Source organism: Rhinoraja longicauda, chromosome 21 (assembly GCF_053455715.1).
Source record: "Rhinoraja longicauda isolate Sanriku21f chromosome 21, sRhiLon1.1, whole genome shotgun sequence".
NCBI lineage: Eukaryota > Metazoa > Chordata > Chondrichthyes > Rajiformes > Arhynchobatidae > Rhinoraja > Rhinoraja longicauda.
Genome location: NC_135973.1, coordinates 29,972,727 through 29,989,722, shown reverse-complemented (window position 1 = coordinate 29,989,722; position 16,996 = coordinate 29,972,727). Strand labels below are relative to the sequence as shown.

At 43.3% G+C, this 16,996-nt stretch overlaps 1 protein-coding gene across 1 annotated transcript in view; it reads right to left on the bottom strand.

Moving 5' to 3' along the window:
* Positions 1 to 16,996, bottom strand: part of nubp1 (nucleotide binding protein 1 (MinD homolog, E. coli)) — a 53,028-nt gene that overhangs the window by 19,787 nt on the left and 16,245 nt on the right. Inside the window, exon 4 of the mRNA XM_078418204.1 lies at positions 1,122 to 1,190. Within this exon, the coding sequence (XP_078274330.1) occupies positions 1,122 to 1,190 (69 nt within the window). The remainder of the gene's footprint in view (positions 1 to 1,121; positions 1,191 to 16,996) is intronic.

Genomic DNA, 16,996 nt, shown 5'->3' with positions numbered 1-16,996 from the left:
GTGTCGGTGTTGGGATGGTTTTTGTTTCTGTTTTTGGCTGTGTATGTGTGGTGGGGGGGTGAGGGGGGGGTGGGGTGGGGTGGGGCGGGGGGAAACCTTTCTTTTATTAGGTCTCTTCCCCGGGGCGCAGCTCGCCCGCGAGGCCTTCCATCGCCCGGCGCGGCTCGGCTGCGGGACTTAACATCGCCGGCGCGGCTCGGCCGCGGGACGTTTCAGTGCCCGGTGCGGCTCGGCCGCTGGACTTAACATCGCCCGGTGCGGCCGCGGGACGTTTCAGTGCCCGGCGCGGCTTGGCCGCTGGACTTAACATCGCCAGCGCGGCCGCGGGACGTTTCAGTGCCCGGTGCGGCTTGGCCGCTGGACTTAACATCGCCCGGTGCGGCCGCGGGACGTGTCAGTGCCCGGCGCGGCTCGGCCGCGGGACGTTTCAGTGCCCGGCGCGGCTCGGCCGCGGGACGTTTCAGTGCCCGGCGCGGCTTGGCCGCTGGACTTAACATCGCCAGCGCGGCTCGGCCGCGGGACGTTTCAGTGCCCGGTGCGGCTCGGCCGCTGGACTTAACATCGCCCAGTGCGGCCGCGGGACGTTTCGGTGCCCGGGGCGGCTCGGCCGCGGGGCCTTCCATCCCCTTGCGGGGGCTGTGCGTGTCGTTTGCCTCGGTAGGGGTTGAGCTGCCTGTCCGTGGGTGCGGGGGGAAGAGAGGGGAAGTTTTGTTGCCTCCATCACAGTGAGGGGGTGTTTGGAGTCACTGTGATGGATGTTTGTGTTGGGGTCGGGTGTCCTGTGTTCTTTTATTTTTTACTGTGTCTTGTGGCAGCTGAAATTTCATTCGGTGTTTGTGCCAAGTGACAATAAAGTGTTGTTATGTTATGTTATGTTAATAACACATGCTTAGAAAGTAAAAGCACATTGTGGTAAATAAATCACATTTTTAACAGTCACTTTTCTTCACCAGGATCATTATTGTGGTAACACACAGTTTTCGAAAGAAAGCCTAACTTGATTTAATTGGTAATTACCAAGCTACTACTAGAATTTTAAGATGCTGTTTCAAGTGAGTGAGATGAAACAATATTAATTAAAATATGCCCAATTACTCACAACTGTGGAATAGTATTCTTACCTGTTCACCTTCTACTCCCATCATTTTTGGAATTGATGGACCACATATATCAACATCCAAGAGAGCAACCTGCCAACCAAAAAATGACAAGAATGTATATTGTAAGCTAAATATGTCAGAATTGCCAAGAACAGTATAACCTTAACACATTAATGTAAGTGCACAATGGACAACACTACAAAAATAAACATGTCAGCATGGAATGGATGAACAAAGTCCAGAGAGTGCCAGAAGTAGACAAAGCAAAGCAAGGAACTTTGCAACAAGCATGTGATTATCTCCCTTTATCTCATCCCACCCAAACTTGGCATCTGCTAAAAACCTAGTTGGGATCTGATGTATTTATAAGATAAACAAAATAACCACATAAACATTTCTAGATTAATTGTTTTTCAATCTCCTGCAACTTCAACTTTGGGGATGTATTATTCATGCTGATTATTCAACAACAAAAAATTATAGCCGTGAATTTTCCCATGACTGTATCAGTGTAAAGGATGATGGAAAAAAAATCTAGCAGTAAATCTTCCGTAAATCTGCAAGTTTGAAAAGAAACTTGGCCAACAGATGGCGCTGGCAACACCAGGACATTTCACTGGAAGCATTGTTTGTCAAGAATCATAAAATGGGCTGTTTCCAATGATCCTTTTGCAGGACATGTACAAGCACAATCACCGTCAATCTCGGTTTCCACCATTGTCACAGAACACCATTTTACCACACAATCCTGGAGAATATATTGCATAAAGCTGTCATATATGGAAATCTAGGTGCAACCTTTGCAAAGTCATCAAGGTTCAAGGTCAGTTTATTGCCACGTGTACTAATTAAGGTACAGCGAAATTCGAATTACCATACTGCCATACTAAAAAAAAAGCAACAAGACACACAACTACACAAAACATAACATAAACATCCACCACAGCGGATTCCCCACGTTCCTCACTGTGATGGCATCAGGGACAGCAAGAGGGGATTCAGGACCAAGTTAGAGTACCAGACACTGATTGTGACAAGGCTTGCAGGCTATAACACGACACAAAGTGAAGTTGGGCAGGTTTGCTGGCAGCAACGCAACCCTCTCCGACAAGCTTGATGCTCTTTTTGAGGACGTCAGTGGAATGACATCATCCACCCTGACAGCCATTGGTGGTCGTGTACCCATGTTCACTATTTCAATCATCAGATATTCCTAAGAATGAACTCACAGAAAGAGACTGGCCCGGATGAAGTCCCCACCCGTATTCTGAGGACCATCTGCAGGGAATATCCGTGGATATCTTTAACCTCTCCCTACTCCCATCTGAGGATCTCACCTGCTTTATGAAGACCACTATCATCCCAGTGCTTTAAAAAAAAAAGGGAGTATGCTTTAATGACAATGATCAGGTGCCTCTGACATTCATCATCATGAAGTGCTTCGAGAGACCAGTCATGGTGTACGTCAACTCTAGCCTCCCAGATAGCCTAGATCCACTGTAATTCATTTACCGCTGCAACAGGTCCACGACACATGCTATCTCCCAGGCCCTATGTTAAAGTTCGGTTCTTAAAACAGACAACAACATAAACAGTTAAAGGTAAACCAAGCAAAGCTTTAATTATCGTCAGATGGGAGTGGGGGGGGTCAATGCTAAGGTTGTATGACCATACTCAGCACTTCCCTTGCTTCCACTCAAAGATACAGCATTTTCGCAGCATTTTTATACAGAATTTGCAGCAAGAATGTTTAACACAACATTTCCTTCAAATCAATCACAAACTGTATCGAACACAATATACTTGACACCCTTCAGTCATAAAATATTCCACACAATAAGTCATTAGTCGAAGGTAAGGATCCTTATCATACCACAGAAGGTCTTGTTTACACATTCCCACAAGTAGTCAACAGTTAACCACATCCTAATCTTAGCGAGAACATTGTCCATCGTCTTTCCCAGACATTCTTCCCAGGGATAACAGGATATACCACTCTACAGGCTTTAGGATCACATGGTCATATCGTGCCTGGTGCAATTTTGCAAATATCAGCTATTCAGGACCCAAAGTTCAGGCTCATCCTGTTCATTCATTCTATCATTTTATTATTTCTGTGGTTTCCAGGGATTGTAAGTTCCAGCTACCAGACACAACCTTATGCGCAATTAGCATTCCTTCACTTACAACAATATAGAAGTTCCACAAGCATATAAACAGGTTTGCAGACAATGGCCAAGCATCCCATCATGCAAAGTTAATAGCCATTAACTCTTTCACCTACACTCATCCTGGTACATCTGGATAACAAGACCACATACATCAGCCTCCTATTGACTGACAATAGCTCCAACTTCACCACCATAAATCCAACCAAACACATCTCTAATCCCTTGGACCCAAGACTCAGCAATCCCCTCATGGATCCTTGTCTTCCTGACCCATAGACTGCAATCAATAAGGATAAGCGACAAAATACTTTCCATGATAATTCTTAACACAGATGTTCTACAAGGCTGCGTTCTCAGCCTCTTACACACTTTTGGATTCTGCTCTAACTCCATTTAGAAGCTTGCAGATCTACGTTACCATTGTATTGTAATTAATTTATTAGCCAAGTATGTAAGCATACAAGGAATTTGATTTGCCAACAGTCATAGAAAAAAGCAACAAAATACCTAACCACATAAAAATTAAACATAGACTTAAACAGCCACCACAGAGAATCCCCAGGGCACACAGTGTAAGCAGAGACCCATGGCCATCAGTTCAATGTCCGGGCCACACAGATGTTCCTTCACCGTGATGTGACCAGAGTTGTACCGACCGCTGCCACTCCCTGTCCGCCCGAACAGTCAGAGAGCCGTCCACACTCGCACCAGATTCCGGGATGTCCTCATGGAGCCATGTCCCCGCAAAACACCGAGATCACTGCACCCACGGCACTCTCTCCGAGTCCTCACCAGTGCAGGCAGCACGTCCATCTTGTTTTTTCGGTGACCTCACATTCCCCACTGTGATGGACGGCAAATAACTTATACCTTCTTTCCTCCTTTTCTCCCACGGCGATCCATAATGAGTGGATCTCAGACAATGACAAAACAGATTACAGGAAGGAGATAGAGAGCTTAATGTCATGGCGTGAAAACAACAAAACTCTCAATCTCAGTAAAACAAAGGCAGGGCGTCAACCTTAGGAAGCGGTTTAGAGCACAGGCCCCTATCTGCATATTTGAGATGGTTGAGAGCTTCAAATTCCTAGCTAATGATTCATCATGGTCCAACATTAACACCGCAACCAATACAGCACAAACACCCCTACTTCCTCACGTCCAGTGGCTCTTACAAGTTTATCCAGATGAGTCAGAGAAAGCATCTGATCCCGCTATATCACAGCGTGGTGTGGCAACTGTTCTGTCCAAGACGGCAAAGAATTGCAGAGTTGCGAGTGCAGCCTAGTACATCATGTAAACCAGTCTATTCCATTTATACTGTGCTGCCTTGGGAAAGGAAGCAACATCGTCAAAGTCTATTTATATCCTTGCCATTTTCTCCACTCCAGACTGGAAAGAGATGCACAAGTATAGAAACACACACACCATCAGATTTACAAACAGCTTCTTACCCGCTGTTATTAGTCTTGAACGGACCTCTCATATGCTACAGGTGTATTCTCAATCTCCAAATCTATCTCGTTGTGGCCCTTGCACTTTTCTTTGTAATCACACTTTCTTTGTATTGGTTTTAATATTGGTTTATTAGTGTCACGTGTACAGAATTACAGTGAAAAGTTGAGTTTGCATGCTATCCAGTTAAATCACATGATACACAAGTAAAATCAAGCCATACACAGTACAACAGAAAGAAGAAAATTATCAGTGTAAAGTGTAGTGTTATTATAGGGTTACAGTTATAGAGAAAAAGTTCAAGGTCCACAATGACATAAATTGGAAGATCATGACTGCACCCTAATTTATGGGCGGACCACTCAGTCACCTGATGCCAGCGGGGAACTAGCTGTTCCTGAATCTGGCGGTACATGCTTTTAGGCTTTTGTATTTCTTGCCCAAGGAAGGAAGGGAGAAGAGAGAATGACTGGGGTGAAAAAGGTCCTTGATTATGTTGGCTGCTTTCGTGAGGCCGACTGAAGTATCGAGTCGATGGTGAGGAGGTTGGCCTTTGTGATCGACTGGGCTATATCAACAACTCACTGCGATTTCTTGTGGTCTAGGGCAGAGCTATTGTCAAACCAAGCTGTGATGCATCCCAATAGAATGCTTTCTACGGTCAATCTGTAGAATTGGGTACTCTTGTAGCTGTAACACTGTATTCTGCACTTTGAATCTTTTTCTCTTTTGCACTACCCTTGGTGTATGGCATGATTTTCCAGGACAGTACATAATACGCCTCTCACCCTATCTCAGTACACATGACAATACTAAAGCAATAGCAATAAAAAGGCAAGCAAAGTCTTTAAAAAATAAAAATCCCACATCAAAATCAAAGTTATTTGTAGGTTAATGCCAGGAATATCAATTGCAATCACAACAAATCCTTTATCTTAATCCCTGATTGCCATCGGAATGGAGAACTGAGGCACTTAAATAAGTATGCAAGATAGACACAAAAACTGGAGTAACTCAGCGGGTCAGACAGCATCTCTGGAGAAAAGGAATAAGCGATTGGAACAGCTAATTCCCTGCTGTCATCAGGTCAAGACCCTATTTCAGAAGGGAGAAAAGGTCCTTGAATACGTTGGCTGAAGAAGGGTCTCGACCTGAAATGTCACCTACTCCTTTCCTCCAGAGATGTTGTCTGACCTGCTGAGTTACTCTAGCTTTTTGTGTCTATCTTCAGTATAAACCTGCATCTGCAGTTCCTTCCTACACATCTAAATACGCAAGATACTTGGACACTTAAGAGTTGATCGTTTTAGCCAACCAGCACGTGGACTTCAGTTGCAGGACATCTGCAACTTTACATATCAAACACCTCATGAGCGGAGAGGAGAAAGAAACGGACCAGGTTTCCTGTTCTATTCTAAACCATGTGTTGTGCACAAAAGGGGGGATAAGTTGGCCAACAGCCCAGCAGCATGTTGAGAAACAGCTGTGTAGTTTGGACAACAGATGGCGCTGGCTGCATCTGGATGGCACGGCATTTTATTTGAAAGACCACATGGGTGCAAGGAGAATGCCTGAAAAATGAAAAATGTTCATGTGTTTCAAAGCTGTTCAGATTATCCAGGGCTTTCATTTCAGGGTTCACCTCACCATATATATTAATGCATTTAAACATTCTCCCATGTTAATGTATGAACCAGAAGAGTTTTGTATGAATTAAAAGCAGCTTTCTCCGGAACATTAGTCATAATTAGAGAAGCCTACTAATTAACTCAATACTAACACATAAAGATTAAAGACACAAGAGACTCGAATCCTGAGCAGAAAACAATAACACTGATGGAGGATCAAAGTGGGTTCAGGCAGCATCTGTGGAGGGAAATGGACAGGCATTTTAGCTCCAAACCCTTCTTCAGACACACCCACCTAAGCCTATACCTATTTACATGTCATTACAAGGCACTAGCAATACTAGTCAGAAAGGCAGCATAGCTGAACCAAGGGTGTGCCAATGTTTAAAAAAAGGCTGTGTTTGCTCATAGCCATGGCAACCTAAAATGGGAAGGAGATTTTGCAGACAGCACTTTCTAAAGAAATACTTCCCTCTTTCAGACTTCAGTGATTAATTGTTTCATGAAAGATGTAACCATTAGGAGAAACCTTCAGCACCAGCATGACGCACTTTGAGGACTGATCAAGTGACAATGATGCGAATTAGTTGATGAAGCCACACACCACGCCAATATTTGCATTAATGAAGGAGTGAAGAAATTCACAACTTTGATCTTTCCTACTCACTGATGCAAGGCTGCAAGATGTGAAAAGGTGAACGAGCACTGAGTTGAATAAACATTCTTCAAATTTTCATGGCATCCCATTCTAAATAAAATTACATTCTAACTCGGGTGTTGGATGGGGCAGAGGTATGGGATGGAGGTAGGAATTGAGATTGTCCTTCAGGAAGAGGATTCAAATCTACATTAGTTTGAGATTTGCAGTTGCTTCCTTTTGCCAGTTGTAAGGATCCTACTTATACACGGACTGACATCAGAGGAACCACACTCCATCTTGAGACTTTAGTCCCTCTTGGCTTACACAGAAATAGCAAGGTAGAATATTTAAAATTCAATGCACTCAGCATTTTTGTTTCTTTACCAGCCTCATGAATAAAATACAAGGTAATATTTAAATACAATTCATTTTTACTGATAACCCTCTACTTTTCGATTCATTAGTTTTGTCAATCATCTGCTTATGGTTTTTTTAATTGCTTAAATAATTCACTTGCATGTTATACATTAAAAACATTTTCATTAGAATACAACTGGGATCTAATGAGCTACTAGAATTTATGGTCAAAAATAAATTGTAGATTATCTCAACTTATAAAATAAGGTTAAAATTCTTTATTTCAAGCTACAAAATCACGTGACAGCACCTGGGCTATGTAACTACCGGATGATGGTCATGAGAGGGTAATAGTTTGCAATGCTTTTCTGCTGTTCTTCTATCTTGGAAATAGTGTCACTGAACATATCCACAGCTACCACCAGTGGTCACTTCGCAGTAGGGGTGCCAACTATCTCACTCCCAAATAAGGGACAAGGTGACGTCACCGCCCCATGCCCCACATGACCTCACCCAGCCAGCGGCCACATGCTCCCGCTCCATCAATGGCGGCCACCGGGGCCGGGAGGTGGGTTGCTACGCAACCTCCGTTAGGCGGCGCCCGGGCCTCCATGCCTACAGCGTCCGCACCTACTGCGCCCCCCAGGCCTAATACGGGACAAGGGCGGTCCTGTACGGGGCAAACCAAGTTAGCCCAAAATACGGGATGTCCCGGTTAATACGGGACAGTTGGCAACCCTATTTGGTAGGGCAAGAGTGTGAAAAAAGCATCAACTAAAAATCACAAATGTTCTTTTTCTAAAAATGATTTAAACTGATTTTTGCCTTTTCCCAGAGTTCTCCATAATTTTAATGTTTTCATAGAAATATTGTTTTAACATACAAATCTCTAAAATTTCTGAGCAGTAGTCAGAGGCCCAGTTTTTTTTTCTGCAGCTGAGATTTACCTGCAGTTAATGCAAATGTGTTTTGTACAAAAAATAAACATAAAGGAATCTGCTAGCACAAAAGAAATGACTCCGCATAGGGGATACATTCTGAACCTAGATAACTAATCCCTCATTTGCATCAGCAATTACATTTTTAAAGTTACTTCAGTGCCGGTGAGGCAAAAATGTACACCAGCAATTAATGTGCTTGACTTCAATTTATAACTTCTGGAACAGTCATGTGGCCGTTTTGTGTATCGAAACTACAAATTAATAAGTACACACGAGTTATTCAGGAGTATGATACAAAATGCTGGAGTAACTCAGCGGGACAGGCAGCATCTCTGGAGAAAAGGAATGGGTGACGTTTCGGGTCGAGATCCTTCTTCAGATGGGCTGGGTAATTTAATTTCACCCAATTGACTAAATAAGTAGACATAAGAGATGGCAGTTGCTGAAATCATGAGCAAAAGATGAAGCACTGGAGGAACATAGCGGGTCAGGCAACATCTGTGGAGGAGAATGGACAGACGATGTACTGGATTGGTTCTCTACTTCAGACTGACATTACCTGTCCATTTCCCTCCACAAATGCTGCGGAGTTCCTTTCTTTTTGCTTGCAATTGATTAAATAAATCTGAAATACAAAAGCAACTGTATTAATTCCCCCCCAAAATTATTTGATACATGAATATACCACGGGGGGGGGGGGGGGGGGAGGGGGAGGGGGAGGGGGGAGGACCAATGCAGGAGAGGTTTGGGCCCAACGGGTCTACTTGGTCTAGTTTCAATTAAAAACAAATAGACATTTGCTTCAGAAATATCAAGGGTATTCAAAATGTAAATATTACTCATGTGCACATACAAGAGTTTCATAAAATTACTTGTTTTGTCCCAGTATTGCATCCATTTCAACTGTAAGCAATTAATTTACAAGCTACATCTTAAAGATTGTGAAAAATCTTAGCCTAAGCACAAGGTAAAGCTAATGTTTCAAGGATAACATGCAATACTTTTTTCTAACAATAGGCTTTGCCTCAGATTTCCTCAATTAAAGCCCTCCAGTCCTACAAGGTAATGGAATCGTAACCATGGAATAACCTATGTGGCATCAGGCTTTTTGACCGCTGTATCTATTATGAACACCAAATGTCTGCCTTCATTAATCCCATTTCCAGAACTCAATCCTTTGCCTTTTATGCCATGATGCTTCAAGTGCTCATCCATGTCTTAAATGCCTTACACGTGGCTGCCTCCACCACCAACTCAGGGAGAATATTCTAAGTTTCACCCACCCTCTGGGTAAAGAAATCCTCCCTAAATCTCCTATGCTTTACTTTAAACCTATGCACTCTGGTTTCTCACTATCTTCCCTGCCACTGCCTCTCATATTCATCTATGCTCTTCTGAGCCTCCACTCCAAGAAAAGCAAACCCAGCCTATTCAGTCTCATAACTGAAATGCGTCACCTCTAGTAACATGCTGGTGAATCACCACTGCACCCTCCCAAGTGCCATCTCATGCTTCCCATATGGTGGTGACCTAAACTATGCACAGGGCTCCAGCTGTGATTTAATTAAGGTTTGAGTAGTTGCAACATAACTATCCTGCTCTTATATTCTATGTCCCAGCTAATGGAGGGAAATATCCCTTATGCCTTAACCACTTTGTCTACTTGTGCTGATGCCATCAAGATCTCTGGACACATGCACCAAGCTCTCCATTTTCCAGTACACCTTGGAGTTCGATCATTCAGTGTATATATCCTAGCCTTAAGACGGCTCCCAGAGTGTGTCACCTCACGTTTTTCAGGATTAAATTCCATCTGCCACTTCTGTGTCCATCTTACCAACTCATTGCAACTTTAAAACGTAGAGTTATGGTCACTATGAAATGCTCTCCCACCAACATTCCCATCACCAAATTCCTCAAGAACAGGTCTAGTACTGACTCCCGTCTTATAGGGTTTTCTTCAAACTGGATCAAAAAATGCTCCTGAATGCACTCCAAAAATTCTACCCCTTCTAAGCCGTCCATTTTAAGATGATCCGAGGAGAAGCAATACTTGTCCTTTTAACCATTCCCGTCATCGTGTGTCCCAAGCATTCTTTTTCACATAACCTCTTCTCAACAAAAGAGAACATGGTCTTGTGATAGACACAAAATGCCAGAGTAACTCAGCGGGACAAGCAGCATCTCTGGTGAGAAGGAATGGGTGACTTTTCGGGTCAAAACCCTTTTTCAGAATGAGAGTCAGGGCTTTATGTGTGACCTCTTGCACAAGGAACAACATTTCATCCCTGTAAGGGCATGTTGTAGCCTTCCAGACTGGATATTGAACTCTCCAACATGAAATAACATGCACTTTCTTCCTGGTTATGTAGGAATCACTTTATTTGCCATCCTTTTGTCATTTATGCGCTGTGTGTATTCTGGCCTGATGAACGCATCCAGAATGCTAGAACCACATCAGCAACATATGACACAACCCCACAGTACCTTAGCTCATCTGCCACATGTCTGTTCCATCACAGAAATTCTCTTAGTTTCAGCCACATTTTGCTGCAAACTTATTTTTCTCTTTTTAATCTGATGACCATAAACTCTTTCGTTTTCCACAGATGCAGTCTAACATGCTTGGTTATTCCAGCATGTTCCATTTACTGTTTTTTGTTCTTATTTTACACGCATAATTAGTATTTGTATTGGTTTCTTATTGTCACGTGTACCTGGATAAAGTGACTCCACCCCGTTTTCTAAAGTCGATAAGTATAGCTTTCCGCACGAGTCCGACAACCTTTCCACTAGCAACTCAATGCTCAGACCTTGTACCTTAATGTGCTGACAACTGTTCCTATTAAATCATTTCCACAACCTAACGCAGATAATCCCTTTGTTCTACACATTCCTCCCCTACCTCGTCTCGACTGGAAACTAACCTCTCTCCCTTTCTCAGTTCTGACGAAGGGTTACAGATGCAAAATATTTCCAGCTATTTGTGTTTTTGTTTCATATTTCCAGCATGTGCAGTTTAAAAAAAAATGTTTATTCGGTTACATCAAACTCCCACTCATGGCAGATTCTGCAGATCCCGGCCGGCCGGCTCTTTGAGCATCTCAAAACCCAAAGAACTAGAATGGAAGCAAATCATGCTTCAAAATGAGCGACCATCTAAGAGAAGACAATGATCTTATGTTCTGTTCAATTGAAAGTCAGCATGAATTTTAGTAAATGGAACATTTATCTCCTCTCAGGAGAGTCATCTTATAAATACAAACAGCATCTGGCATCAGACAAAGTCAGTGTATTGATTAGAAGCTGGCATCCCTCTCATTTAAGTGTAATTGGTATGGGGATATACCTCATTTTTCAGCACAAAATCCACATTATTAGTATAGTGCTGAATTAAGGATATTTTGTAATAAACTCAGCCATATCTGCCTGGTTACATGACAGCACCTTTTCAACATGAGAAAGTTCTTTGGTGTATGAACATTTATCCGACAAATCTAAAAACGGTTCATTTGGCTATTAAAATCATTTGTTGTTCCATAAAGTCTCTGTCTTTTGATAGGACAATAACAGCAACTGCACTTCAGAAACTACTGTCTAGAATTCTTCGGTGCCTCAAATGGTGCATTAATTAGTCACAGCATGGCACAGCCCACCATTGTTTCAATTACGGACCACTGTCTGTAAATTCGGGAACATCCAAGGTCCAAAGTATCAGAAGCTAATGAATCAATCTTGCATGAGACAAGGCTGTTCCTTTGTACTCGAGTGCAAGACAAGGGTGTGGGTTGGCCAACTGCCCAGTTGGTGGCCCTGATGGGAGATGGTGCATAAATAACCTAAAAGGAACTTAACTTGGTTGAGATGTCAGCATTGGATAGGAACCTCCACAAGGAGAAACCCTATTTATCAGGCTGTTACAGGGAAAACCCCACCATGAAAATCCAGACAGGTTCCAAATGACCAAGAATAGATACTCTTTTATATTGATGTGAAATAATTTCTCCAGTCAATGTACAATATCAGCCTTGCCACCCTTAGATGAATAAGATCGTGCATAGGTGAACTTGGGTGCAGTGTGATGCAATACAATACAATACATCTTTATTGTCATTGTACAGGGGTACAACGAGATTGGGAATACGCCTCCCATACGATGCAATAATTTAATTAATTTAAACAACAACAACCCAACTAAACAAATTGTAACAGTTTTAAAACAGAATAAAGTGCAAGTAGGTCTGTGCCGGTTCACTGTGCGTTTTGACCATGCGGCTCAGCAGGACCGGTTCATAGCAGCTATGGCCCTGGGGATGAAGCTGTTCCTGAGTCTGGAGGTGCGGGCGTAGAAGGCCTTGTATCGTCTGCCCGATGGAAGGAGTTCGAACTGACTGTTGCAGGGGTGTGAAGAGTCTTTGTGGATGCTGGTGGCTTTTCTGAGGCATCGTGTGTTGTAGATGCCCTCCAAGGCTGGTAGCTGTGTTCCGATGGTCCTCTGAGCTCTATGGACTATCCGCTGAAGAGCTTTCCTCTCTGCTTCCGTGCAGCTGAGATTAGTGGTGCATTAGCGGTTAGTGGTGCTATCTAATCAGGAAATCTGGGTGATTATCTCATACACAAGAGTTTATTTATTTATTTTTAATGAGTTCTTCTGTAAAAGGCGATTCCATGCGATTAAATATTTATCCAATTTTCCTTGAAAAAGCGCAATTTCAGATATCCAGGGGCACAACACTGTGTTAAACAATTACAAATATTTGAATTTCCTTTAAATAGGTTTACTGTATGTCATAGGTAGATACAAAATGCTGGAGTAACCCAGCGGGTCTTCTCGGGAGAGAAGGAATGGGTGACGTTTCGGGTCGAGATCCTTCTTCAGACTGTATGTCATGTTGTTACTTGCGAGCAAAGCACCAAGCCAAATTCCTTGTATGTATACATACTTGGCTAATAAAACTTATTCAATTCAATTCAATAATCCAAATAGTTTAATGGGTCCCAGCAAAGCTTGCATTACACTCTAAACTGACATCAAAGTACAAATACCAAGAAACTGAATATTGCCTGAGTAACTCAGTCACAAGGTAGGACAAAATTCGATGATTCTAAAATTTTAGCTGATCAAATTATAGATATGACAAGATTAATCTGCAATTAAAAAAATGATATCCAAAGTGAACTAAAAGTGTTGTCAGTTACCAAACTAAGAGCCAGTCTGTGAGCAGAGTCCCAGTTTAATGAAGCCGACTCTTAGTTTCCAGGTCATTACTATTGCTAACTCGGGCGATAATGATTTATGCCGTTTACAATTATGAACCATTTTAAAAATATGGACAGTTTCTAATTAATCAATAGAATAAATTGATACTTTGATTTACACAGAAGAGATAACCATCCTTTCAAAAAACATTGTATCTAATGGATGGGTAGAGCATTTCGAAGAAGTCTTAAACACGCCACCACCGGCAGTGTAGCCACATATTCCCAAAACCAGGATACCACTACATATGTGTGATAGTCCAACAAAATCAGAAATAAAGGCTGCAATCAAGCAACTGAAAACTGGCAAAGCAGCTAACCCTGACAATATTCCACCTGAAGCCCTTAAAGTCGATATAGACTCATCAACAGACATGCTCTACGGCTTCTTTGGGAGGAGGAAAAGACACCCACAGAATGGGCAGAGGGATACATTGTGAAACTGCCAAAAAAAGGTGACCTAGAAAATGTAACAACTACCGAGGGATCACCCTGCTTTCTGTACCCAGTAAAATTCTCAACCGGGTCATCCTCAACCGTCTTCAGGAAGCTGTAGACGAGAGGCCACGGGACCAGCAAGCAACATTCAGGAAGGATCGCTCATGCACAGACCACATAGCAACACTAGGCATCACCATTGAACAGTCTATTGAACGGAACACGTCCCTGTACATCAACTTCATCGACTTTGAGAAAGTGTTTGACAGCTTAGACAGGACAACACTATGGCGCCTAATGGACCACTATGGAATTCCCACCAAGATCATAAACTTAATCAAGGACTCGTATGATGGAACCTCATGCAAAGTTATGCCTGCAGGCCAGCTCTCCCGGGCATTAGTGTCAAGACGGGCGTCAAGCAGGGATGTCTACTTTCACCATTCCTGTTCCTGCTGGCAATTGACTGGGTCATGATGGAAACAACTGAAGGGAAAAGAAATGGAATTCAGTGGCCAATGTGGGAACAGCTAGATGACCTTGACTTTGCAGACGACATAGCTCTCCTTTCACACACACAGATACAAATGCAGGAGAAGACGGACAGACTCTTACAAGCTGCAACAAAACTTGGTCTTACACCCAACATAGCAAAGACACAGGTGATGAAGATCCACTCCAAAACCAGCAACCCTATCCTCATGCACAGCACTGGCCTGGAGGAGGTAGAAGCATTCACATACGTAGGCAGTGTTGTGGACACCACCGGAGGGGCAGATGCAGACATAAAAAGCAGAATCAAGAAGGCTAGGGTGGTGTTTAGCATGCTCAGGAAGATCTGGAGTTCAAAATACATCTCATTCAACACCAAAATACGCATCTTTAATTCAAATATGAAGCAGGTGATGCTGTATGGATCAGAGACATGGAAAACAACAAAACACACAACAAACAGGCTGCAAACATTCATTAACACCTGCCTCAGGAGAATACTAAACATCTGGAGGAGAGACAAAGTAAGCAATGTGGACCTGTGGAAAAGAACAAGCCAGGATCCCATTTACTTACAAATTCGAAAGAGAAAATGGAGTTGGATTGGCCACACCCTCAGAAAACCTGCCACAAACATCACCCGGCAAGCCCTGAAATGGAACCCCCAAGGAAAAAGGAAAAGAGGTCGCCACAGGACAGCTGGAGAAGAGGTGTCCAGGCAGAAATGTCTGGGAGTGGGCTCAACTGGGGAAATCTCAGTAGTTGTGCATGTGGGCAGGAACGACGTCAAGAGGAAGAGGAAGGAGGTACTGCAACGTGAGTTTAGAGAGTTAGGAAGAAGACTGAGAAGTAGGACGTCGAGGGTGGTTATCTCTGGGTTGCTTCCTGTACCTTGTGCTAGTGAGGGCAGGAAAAGAGAGATCGGGGATATGAATGTATGACTGTGGGGTTGGTGCAGGGAGCAGGGATTTAGATTTCTAGCCCACTGGGATTTCTGGGGTAGGGATGACCTGTACAAAAGGGACAGGTTACACCTTAACAGCAGGGGAACCAATATTCTGGCAGGCATGTTTGCTAGTGCTACACGTGTGGGTTTAAACTAAGTAGTGGGGGAGAGGGGTTGACAAATTGGGAATATGAAGATGGAGTTAAAGGGGAAGGAGAAGTTGCAAATGACTCTCGAATAAATGGGAAGGAAAGTTCTAGATGGGATAAGAGAGTAAGGTCAGGGCCCATGGTGTGAGAGGGGAGGTGAATACCGAAGTTAAAGTGTTGGATTTAAATGCGCGAAGTATAAAAAATAAAGTTGATGAGCTTGAGGCTCAGTTAGACATTGGCAAGTATGATGTTGTGGGAATTACAGAGACATGGCTACAAGAGGACCAGGGCTGGGAACAGAATATTCAGGGGGATACGACCTATCGAAAAGACAGACAGGTGGGCAGAGGGGGTGGGGTCGCTCTGTTGGTAAGGAATGATATTCACTCCCTTGCGCAAGGGGTGACATAGAATCAGGAGATGTAGAATCAGTATGGATAGAAATGAGGAATTGTATGGGTAAAAAGACCCTAATGGGAGTTATCTACAGGCCCCCAAACAGTAGCCTCGACATAGGGTGTAAGTTGAATCAAGAGTTAAAATTGGCATGTCACAAATGTAATGCTACGGTGGTTATGGGAGATTTCAACATGCAGGTAGACTGGGAAAATCAGGTTGGTACTGGACCCCAGGAAAGGGAGTTTGTGGAGTGCCTCCGAGATAGATTCTTGGAACAGCTTGTACTGGAGGCTACTAGGGAGAAGGCAATTCTGAATTTAGTGTTGTGTAATGACAACTCAAGGGAACTCAAGGTAAAAGAGCCATTAGAAGGCAGTGATCATAATATGATAAGTTTTAATCTACAAATCTGAGGGCGTGCAGCGTAGGTTTACTAGGTTAATTCCCGGAATGGTGAGACTGTCATATGTTGAAAGACTGGAGCGACTAGGCTTGTATACACTGGAATTTACACGGATGAGAGGAGATCTTATCGAAACGTATAAGATTATTAAGGGGTTGGACACGTTAGAGGCAGGAAACATGTTCCCAATGTTGGGGGAGTCCAGAACAAGAGGCCACAGTTTAAGAATAAGGGGTAGGCCATTTAGAACTGAGATGAGGAAAAACTTTTTCAGTCAGAGAGTTGTGAATCTGTGGAATTCTCTGCCTCAGAAGGCAGTGGAGGCCAATTCTCTGAATGCATTCAAGAGAGAGCTAGATAGAGCTCTTAAGGATAGCGGAGTCAGGGGGTATGGGGAGAAGGCAGGAACGGGGTACTGATTGAGAATGATCAGCCATGATCACATTGAATGGCGGTGCTGGCTCGAAGGGCCGAATGGCCTCCTCCTGCACCTATTGTCTATAAATTGAGAGGGAGAAGGGAAAATCGGAAGTGTCAGTATTACAGTATAGCAAAGGGGATTACAGAGGCATGAGGCAGGAGCTGGCCAGATTTGACTGGAAGGAGGCCCTAGCA